Source organism: Lolium rigidum, chromosome 1, assembly GCF_022539505.1.
Source record: "Lolium rigidum isolate FL_2022 chromosome 1, APGP_CSIRO_Lrig_0.1, whole genome shotgun sequence".
Classification (NCBI taxonomy): domain Eukaryota; kingdom Viridiplantae; phylum Streptophyta; class Magnoliopsida; order Poales; family Poaceae; genus Lolium; species Lolium rigidum.
Window position 1 is genome coordinate 11,268,981 of NC_061508.1, and position 10,249 is coordinate 11,279,229.

General features: G+C 45.9%; 1 protein-coding gene across 1 annotated transcript; it reads right to left on the reverse strand.

Moving 5' to 3' along the window:
* Nucleotides 1-4,295: 4,295 nt before the first annotated feature.
* LOC124667449 (cysteine-rich receptor-like protein kinase 10) lies at nucleotides 4,296-7,272 on the reverse strand. Its single transcript, XM_047204730.1, has 7 exons — nucleotides 6,489-7,272; nucleotides 6,292-6,403; nucleotides 6,139-6,223; nucleotides 5,843-6,053; nucleotides 5,091-5,328; nucleotides 4,843-4,993; nucleotides 4,296-4,718 (listed from the first exon to the last, which is right to left on the reverse strand). Exons 1-7 carry the CDS (start codon nucleotides 7,270-7,272, stop codon nucleotides 4,416-4,418), a joined length of 1,884 nt encoding a protein of 627 aa, XP_047060686.1. The 3' UTR covers nucleotides 4,296-4,415.
* Nucleotides 7,273-10,249: the final 2,977 nt, after the last annotated feature.

Consider the following 10,249-nt stretch of genomic DNA (forward strand, 5'->3'; position numbering starts at 1 on the left):
GTTAAGGGGCGATGGTAATGATGGCGGGCGTTGTTGCTGCAAATACGAAGTACGACAATGATGCTACAATATTATAATTTTGTTGCTTCTATTGTTCTCCGGTTCCGCTACTTTAGTATAATTATTTTGCTATGAGGTCTCCGGTGAGATTTTTTTTACTACAATAGTGTTGCAATGCTACAATAGCATATATTTTTTTCGCTTCAGTTGTTTAGCTGTGTTTGTACTTTATTACAAAAGTACTTTATTAAAAATCATCATTTATTAGTTTGTAGACACACTTTTCATTGGGAAATCTAAAAAAATGTCAGAATCATGCTTTTGTGGAAGGGAGACTTAAAGAAATAAGGATTTTGAAAATGCAACAGTTGAACCAACACAATCATATATGAGTATTCAATACTAGTCCATTTCAAATGGAAATGTACGATGCAAGCAAATGGAAAATAACCAATTGTTGGGACCAAATAGATTCCCTGCCCTAAGTCTATCAAATCTTTTGAAAAGTTATTATATTCGATTTGATGAATATGTATGCTAAATTTTAACATGGGGAATTAGCACTCTTTTGCCTAAATTATGGTACCATTAGGTCGCTCCCTAGGAAAGACAACGAAGAACATATTCAACAATATAGACTGATTTGTTTGTTGAATGTAGGTTTTAAGATATTCACCAAGTTAGGTACTAATGGATGTAACCAAGGTAGCAAATTTAGTGCTCATACCAACTCTTACCGGTCTCATTTCCGGGAGAATTATTTTCGAAGGTGTTCTTATTTTGCATGAAACTATTCATGAACTTCATAGGAAGAAAATTGACTGATTTATCTGAAAAAATAGATTTTGAGAAGACCTATGATAAAGTTCCGTGGTCTTTTCTTCAACAAGTCATGCGCATGAATGGTTTTGATTCGAAGTGGTGCCATCAGATTGATAATTTTGTGAGCTAAGGAAGTCTCAGTATTAGAGGAAACAAATGCATAGATCATTGATTTCAGGCCAAGAAGGGTGTTAGACAAGGTGGCCCACTTTCACCTATAGTTTTCAATGTTGTGGCTGAGATGTTGGCCATTTTAATTGCAAGGGCTTGGGAAGATGGTCAAGTAAATGGTACCATATCTCATTTAGTTGAGGGAGGGATTTCAATTCTCCAATATGCATATGACACCATAATCTTCAGACTTCGAGAAAGCATTAAACATGAAGCTTATTATGTGCATCCTTGAACAATTATCTGGACTCTGAAGATAAACTTTCATAAGAGCGAATTCTTCTGTGCTGGTAAAGCTAAAGAAGTTGAGTAACAATGTATCAACTAGATCGTTCCCTTTTAGATATTTGGGAATCTCTATTCGCTACCATAAATTTGGGAATTAGAAATGGAATCCGGTGGAGGACCGTTTTGAGAGGAAACTCGTGACTTTGCTGGGCATGTTGCTCTCATGCGGTGATCAGTTAGAGTGCTCATAAATTTAATTTTGACCAGCCTTCCGATGTTCATCTATCCTTTTTTGAAATACCTAAAGGGGTAAGAAAAATTTGGATTTTTTATCAAAATATAGACCGACTTGATGGATCATCATCTGCCGACAAATAATATTAGGGGGGTCTAGGTATTGAGGTTATAGATATTAAGAACAATTGTTTACTAAGTGGATTTTTACACTCTTAACTCAAGAAGGTGTTTCACGAGAGTTGGTGCAAAACACAAAACAAGATATTAAGCCCAAACCTATGTCTCAAGTAAACGCAAAAGCATTTGATTATCCATTTTGGAAAGGTCTTATGAACATGAAAGAGGAGTGCTTTGAAAGATGATCTTTCACCATGAGAATGGTGACACAACTAGAAAAACGGCTATAGATGTAGGCCTTAGCTGTGGCGCGCTAATTTTTTGGTGTGCCGCTGCTATTAACCGTGGCGTGCTAAAAAAAGGTGAGCCACTAGTACACCCTTATGAGTGGCGCACCTTAGTAATTTGGTGCGCCGCTGTTAAACGTGGCCGCGTTGGCCGAGTAGACCCGTGCAATAGTGGCGCACCAGACTGCGGTGCGCCACGGGTAAGACACGTGCACATGCCACACGATATACTGGCATGCCACGGGCAAGACATGTGCACACGTGTGGGCTCAAGGCGAACCAATTAATATCGTATAGTGAGCACGCGTGAACCGAGTTCCTTCTTCCCGCACTGGAAGAAGGTTAGTCCGCCACGCTAGGGCCATTAATGTTGACATTGCCTTGCCTTCTGCGCACGCGCTGACCCCCGTAAGCGTGTGTGGCTCGCCGCGCTTTTGCAAGTGGACGGAAGAAGGTTGACCGGTGGCGCTCGGAGCAGCTAGCAATATCCCAGCCTCTTAGGCTTCTGCACATGGCAATGATGCGGAAGGCACCGGTAACCGGCGCCGGCATTAATGGAGCGGCCATATATACCAGCCTCGGCACCGGCCTCTCCCACACAGCCACCGCCCTAGCGCCGATAAATCTAGATTGCCGCCGTTGTCGCCAACGCCCAAGATGTCGATGTGGTTCAAGCCCGGTGCCAGCGACCACGAGGCCAGAACATCCTCGCGCAGGCGCTTCCGCCAGCCGCTGCCTCCTAGGGCCTCTCGCGCGGCCAAAATCTAAAGCCGCTCCCGAACGCGGTTGGGTTTCGTCGGCCCATAGGCCACGACGTAGGTCCGCCAGCGCTAGCCGCAGGAGAGGCAACGACGCTACTTCCCTGTGGGAAAGTGCCAGCGCTGGTGGTGGCAAGCCGACCCTATCCTCTACAACACCGCCTCCCTGCCAGGGCCAGGGCGCCGGTGCTGCCGCCTCTCGGCGACGTCCCCACCTTCGAGGCAGAGGTGTGTTGCCACGTCTAGCTCCTCCCGCCGGTCCTTCACCGCGATTGCGCTTATAAACTGCGTGATTCTGGCATGCCTTCTTGGCAGTGGATCAAGAGGCTCACCGCGCGATGGCGGAAGTCAGGGACTTCCAGCCCGACGAGGAGTACGGTGACCTCTCCAAGTCCACCAGTGACGATGACGATGACAATGACGACACTGACAACGAGGATGCCGATAACATGGACATTGTGCCTCTAGCGGTGAAGCTAGAGGATTTCGGGCCCGAAGGGTATGACGAGGAGGTGGCCACCGCACATGCCCTGATCCTGTCGAAGGCGGAGGAGGATGTGCGCTGGAGGTGGGAGCGGGGGATGGACGACGTCCTCCGGCTCAGCGTGCTGGTGGCGGAGCACTAGGCGGAGCTTCCACCGCCTCGTCCATTTCCTTCTCAAGCGCCGCCGCAGACGGAGTGCCACAGCCAGATGGTCCCGCCGCCAGTAGCAGCAAGCGCCTCCGCCTTACCCAGTGTGGCCGCAGCAGGGGCCGCCGGCCGGTCTGGCAGCCACCGGCGCCACAGTACACAGAGTACCCCTTCCTGGGCACAGTACACAAATGTTGTTTTTATGATTAAAACAAGTCAATACAATATTTGTTTATTTCTTGACTTTTATCTAAAGTGGTGTGCTGTATCGTTCATATATCTTTTAACATTATTTCACCCACTAACATCACAAATTTATTCAGGGTTGTTGGCTGGGGTTGGGAAGAAAGATAGAGCACAAATCCAAATGGGTGCATGTGAAATATATGGAACATCCAGAATGATTATATTTTTAAGAATGCAAAAAAAAACTTGCATTATGTAGGTGATTCCCTTGGCTACTTACTATCCGCATGTGATCCTACCTACAAGCAACAGAGAAAAGTGAGAGGATTTGGATACAGAGTGCAACCGGCTAGAGATGGCTCCTCGAGATTTATACAGCCAGTTAAATTGGTGTTTTGATCACATACTAACATGTTGATGTAGTGTCACTTCATATTTTGTTCTTTTTTTAGATGGTTAGTTCATGTATCGATCTTGTGCGACCCATGATGTAAAACTTTTATAGTACTTGAATCTTATAAGGTAATAAAAAGCTACATGCATCGATCGATTCAGAGGTTGTGAGTTGTGACCATGGATCCATTTCGAAAAAAGCTAGTCCATTTCAAATGATCAAGACTTCTTCAACCATTCACATTATTTTCTTGGGATAAATATGCCTTGTACCCAATGTAGTTTTAGATTATTACAATATTCTGAAACATTTTATAAGATAATAAATAAAGCTATTTAAATGTATACGATGCACCATACGAAATGTGCTGAAATAATATCAGTTAGAAAAGGTAATAACTTTACTGTGTGGACATAATTAAATCATTTCTGAATAAAATAAATTTTGGGTAAAAATAGCTTATTCAATAGTATATATCTGAGGAAGCTTCTTACAAACACCAGTGCATAATCACACAGTTGGAATACAACTTCAGCTTACAAATTATCTGATGCTATGAGCAGTAAGAAACAGACAGCACATCACTATCTCGAAACTATGTCAGATATAGTCAAACCATTAATACTGCTTGCTTCAAGAGCAGTGGACGCCTCTTCATTTACCACCCTTACATTGAAATATGCTGGCTGCTTTGGCTGGGCCAGCATCATACTCTCACCGCTTAGCATTGCAACAATCTCTGCCATTGATGGTCGATCTGCTGCATTCTCTTGTACACACAACAATGTTGTGTTTATGCACCTTGTTATCTCTGCTGAGTGACCAGCGGGACCAATCGATAAATCAATAATATCAATCCACCTTCCCTCTTCCCATAGTTCAAATGCCTGTATGCAATATTGTGATACAGCATATATTGGTGTTACTATATCTTCCATACTCTAAAATGATGTTGGTTGTATACAAATATAATAATAGTGTGCGTGCTAAAGTTTATTTATGTGAGCTCACATATCGTAGAAGATTGATGAAATTTCCAGATTGTTGGCTACCGGAGTTCCGTTTTCCACTAAGCATCTCAAGAATAACAACACCAAAGCTGAAGACGTCGGTTTTAACGGAGAATACACCCTCGGAAGCATACTCGGGAGCCATGTAGCCACTAAAATAATACATGCATAATTCAAATGATTGTATATGGTTGAATTTTCATATGTACTATAAAGTTTTGGTGAGTCAATGGTTTCTATGGAACTTACTATGTACCAACAACTCTTCTTGTGTTTCCTTCGGTACTATTTGAGCTGCAAATTTTTGCTAGTCCAAAATCTGAAATTTTTGGATTCATTTCACTGTCCAAGAGAATATTGCTTGGCTTAAGATCACGATGTATGACACGTAACCGGGAGTACTTATGTAGGTAAAGAAGTCCATGTGATATTCCTTCAATTATTGCTTCAAGTTTGTTCCAGTGAAGCAAAGCTCTTTCATTTTGATCTGCACATAAATTGTATATTAATATAATAGGAGTAAGTGTAACCCTCTAGATTGCATATTCTTGAATATTTGGACCCTCGTTTTTAGGTACAAATTCATTGGGCAAGGTGTGAGGTGATGACCGGCGTTAAAAATAATTTGTACGAGGACGAGGAGTGGAACAATTGGATAATATAAGTTTGGACATAATTGTTGATGATGTCTTCGTATCTTTACACATTTTATCGCGCCACATCAACGAAACACGCCGGTCCTATCTAACAAAAATAAGAAAAATGCTAAAATCGGGTAAAACCATGTCTAAAGTATCCTGCATGGGATTTTTTGTCACAAAATCACAAGTCTTGGGTAAAAGGTAGAATTCACTCTAGAAGTAAAGACCTGGACAAATGATCAAACTTTGTACAGCCGGTTAACTAGGGAATGTATACTACATAGTCGTGGGTAAAATTTTGCTTGTCATGTTGCATCGACAAATAAAATTTAAACTAAATTAAGAAATGCATATGCATACCAAATATGATGAAATCTAGGCTTTTGTTTGGCAAGTATTCATAGACCAATATCTTCTCCTCCTCTTGGGAGCAGCATCCCAATAGCCTAACCAAATTCATGTGTTGTAGTTTGGCCATAAGCTGGACCTCATTTTTGAACTCTATGAAACCTTGTCCTGAATGTGAGGCAAGTCTTTTAACCGCGATATCCAATCCTTCAGGAAGCTGGCCCTGGAAAATGTATATTCAGTAGTTAGCCTCTTCCAGGTCTGCAATCGACCTTGTAGATGGAAATCAAGAAGACATACTGTTTTACCTTGTAGACAGCGCCAAAGCCACCTTCTCCAAGTTTGTTTTCATCTGAAAAATAATTTGTGGCCTCTAGTCGTGTAAGATCCACACTTGTTGCTATTAACTGGAATTAGTTTTATCAATAGGAAGGTACATATTGCTTCAGAAACAAAGTTACATACCTATTATTCGACTTGTGAGCCGACGAGAGAAGCAGATGAAGCTGAGAAATCCTGCTGCCGCTAGAGAAAGTACAACTATAGGAATTGTCCACAGCTTGTTCATACGCCCTGATACATAACAGATGAGAGCTCCATAGTAGTGACTCACAGTACCATAAGAAACATGGATGCACGAGAGCTGAGGCGGACTTACTCTTGTTCTTGGACGGAGTCGAATCCGGAGATGGTTCCGGTGCCGGTGCCTGCCCGAGGCGCAGCATAGGTGGACCATTGTAGAACGCATATGTCTCATACCTGAAATAACAATGTATGACATGGATCTGTCCTCCAATCCGCAGGGCCATGGTGGAGTTGACCTTGGCGAGGAGATGTCGTAGGCAAGCCAGACAGTCGCCCGCTGACATGTCCGGCGTGCACTGCGCCATAGAGCGCACTATGGGGAACGTCGAGCCGCCGTACGTGAGGCCGGTGGCGAACCGCCTCGGCGTCGTGCTGGCTGCCATCTCCACCGTCTCCACCAGCAGCTCTTTGACGAGGCCCGCCATGAGACGGGCGTCGCTTGTGAAGTTCATGATGTTCCACAGTTGGAGCTCTACCACGTCGTCGCCAGTAGCATTGTAGGACAGCCCGAGGATGTTGTCGGTGGAGTACACGAGGTGACACTCGCCGTAGTACGCGCCAGGATAGGCGCACTGCTGAGGCGGTGGCGTCAGTTTCTGCAGTATGTTGAAACCGCTTGCGATGCAATCCGCGCAGGTGGTACCGTTTACAACATCACCGCGGCAGAGCGCGAGCGCGTAGACGACCTCGGGGGCTTGGCCGAAGGTGGCGGTGGCGAAGCGTAGAGGCGAAGAGGAGGTGTTTTTTGGCAGCATGGCGGCCACAACCTTAAGGTTGTCACAGAATACGTCGGCGGCCACCAGATGTTGCACTGTGATCAGTAGAAGGAGCAGTATGACGGCGCAGACAGTCGCCATATCGTAAGTTCGTACTGCTTCTTTGTCCTTCTTCTCCGAGATGATCAATTCATTGCTCTATCAACCAAATATATATGGTTCACCATCGGTCAGAGCTCAGAATAGATAGTCAGAACAGTTAGTATAACATTTTTCAGTTTATTTCTAGCCCGATCAATAATTATGTTGCTTTTTGTAGTGCTTGTCAACACCTTAGAAACAATCAAGGCACCACTCACGTTATAAGGTTTGAACAATTCCCATCGAACGATATGCTTGATGAGCAACCCAAAACAACAAAAGATTTGAACAATTCCCATGATCTCCACCGCCAAGAATATACACTTCGACATAGTACATGAATTGTAACAACGTGTTCGTGAACACTAGCTTCGACATATATAACTCACGCCTTGACTCAGGCCTACCCGAATTGTAAAGAAACTAAGCAGTCAGCACCACGGCCAGCTGAGACAAGAAATCGGCTACCATTGACAACACTTAACATGGTAAAATATACTATGATTAACACAAGAAGTGTTCGTCAAACTATTGTTGAAACAATTTTGCGTGCATCATCATTTTGACATGTCGTGCCGGCTGCAAATTGAAAGTAACAACCAGTTAATATTTCACTTGTGAAATCACATCATTGCCCTTGCTAGGAACATGTTCGTTGGTGCATGGGATGCAAAGAGTGTGTCCATGCATGTGCACGCAGGAACTCCTACAGTCCTACTCAAAGCGACAAACAGGGCCGCACGGTTATGACGGACCCGGAGGGGATGGGTTTCCCGAATCCGTTCGGAAGAAATCAGGTGCAGATGCAACAGGAGGAGAGGAGAATAAGGGAGGAGGAGATCTACATGTTGGAGAAGTGGCGCCCCAAGGTGTTGATTCTCCGGGCGAGCTTGGCATCACCGGCGGAGTGAGAGATGATAACGAAGCCAAGGGCGGGGTCCGTTGTACCGGTTCCTATATATTGTGATGCCGTCATCAGGGGTGGCGTGATGAGCTCGTATCACGGAGGAAATGGACCGCCACCGCAGGGAGGAAAGGAGGCAGGGAATCCCCTTCGATGGAGGTCGTTGCTGGCGATGACCTCTGGGGCATGCTTCTATTTGCGCTAGTAATTAACTAGGGTAGCCTCTGTGCCAGGATAGAATAGATACCGGAGCAATTACCTTCTCCCTTCGTGGAGGACGAGCCCGTCGACATTGACAAGATGACGGCGATGGTGGCGTGAGCGAGATGCGGCTGCGGTGGAGCTTCCCATCGGCACGCGCTAGCTCTTAATCGGAAGGGGTTTGTTGGTGGGGTGTTTGGCACACACGGGGAACCTTGTAACTCGTGCGTCCGGCACCCACTACTAGGGAAAAGCCTATAGGTGGAGGCAAGTTGTGCCGGCGCACCACCTTGTGCATGCGCCGGTGGAAAGGATTGCCGGCGCACCACATTTCAGCCGCGCCGGCGATGAAGGTATACTGCCGGCGCACCTCGGGGAAAGGCTCGCCGGCGCTATTTCCTGGCATGGCCGGGCAGATTTGGGCCAGGCCCAAGAATCATTGCCGGCGCACCGGCCCAGTGGTGCGCCGGTGGAAAGTTTGCTATTGCCGGCGCACCCCGGGCCGGTGCGCCGGCAATGATTCTTGGCCCTGGCCCGGTTGTGATATAGCCGAAAGGGGTATATGTTGCCGGCGCACCATGGTCCAGGTGCGCCGGCAATAACCTGGCAGTTATTTCAGCCACCAAACCAGCCCGGCCACTCACTCACACACTCACTACACTCCACTTCTCCACACAAACCCGAGCCTTCTCCCAACCCAGCTCATTTTTGCCCATTTCTATCCCCAATTTCACCAATTTGACCAAACAAAATCAAAATTTTTGAGCAAATCTTCCCTTCGTACATGCATCTCCCACATCCCCCTATGTAGATCTAGATCTACTATCCCGCATTGACCGCTCAATCTAGATCTAGATCTAGAAAGTCGGCTTCCATACGCCATTGTCGCGGCGCGTCGTCTCGATCTTATCGACGAATATATCAAACAAATAGGTGATTAATGAACAAATTAAGGAATGAAATCGATGTATGTTGGACATTTGAAGAAAAGCTCTCGTGTGTGGCATATATATATGTTGTGCTTGTGCTTGTGTGTGTGTTGGCGTTGAAAATGAGTTGCCAACGTTGCGCCGAAATGTTGATTCTTCAAGTTTCCGTTTCGGCACATTTCTGGCGCTCCTATGTCCTACCGTGTAGGAAGGTCATGCCGAAATTTTCCGTGAAAACTACCGACGGATGCATGGTTCTAATGAATTATGTAATCTTACCATGCGGGCGATAATGGTTATCGAGATGAGTGAAAGCATCGTGATGAGATATCTGAAACACGCGATCATCGACATGTATGAAAATAACCGCACGGAGGTATTGTGTCCGTGCCGGAGATGCAAACGAGGGAAATGGTTTGACCCGTATTCAGGCAAGTTGCAGGGGCACCTGCTCACTAATGGTTTCATGCATGGACACACTCAATGGATGAGTGATGATGGCGCGGAGGTCAATGGGACGACGGCGGCAGGTGGTAAAAATGGCCCGCAAGAAGGAGGGCATCATGATACTGATGACGATGAAGAGTTTGTCGCACATGACGATAACCTTGACGACGACAATAACCTTGACGACGACGAAGAGGTGCCGCTAGCTTCGGTCGTGCGGGACCCTCATCTTCAAGATCTGCTTCTCGAAAAGACGAAAGGCGCCAAGCGGAAATCAAAGCTTGAGCAACTCGAGATAGACTCGAATACTCCGTTGTACGACTCGGGTCGCGGGTTGGGGAGTCTCGCTTGAGAGTAGCTCTCGATGTGCTTGCGGATGAAGGCGAAACACGGATGGACGGACACAAGCGTCGACGACATCCTGGAATACGTGAAAGATCTCCTTCCTGCCGGGAACACATGTCCCGGTAGTCTAGCCGAGGCCAAGAGAATCACG

What these genes read in the sequence shown, in the direction of transcription:
- LOC124667449 (XM_047204730.1), bottom strand. Translation starts at nt 7,272, where the DNA reads ATGGCGACTGTCTGCGCCGTCATACTGCTCCTTCTACTGATCACAGTG. An exon ending in ACAAGTCGAATAATAGGTAT is followed by an intron (nt 6,224 to 6,291) that starts GTAACTTTGTTT and finishes AATAGCAACAAG; the next exon opens with TGTGGATCTTACACGACTAG. An exon ending in GCTTTGGCGCTGTCTACAAG is followed by an intron (nt 6,054 to 6,138) that starts GTAAAACAGTAT and finishes TACATTTTCCAG; the next exon opens with GGCCAGCTTCCTGAAGGATT.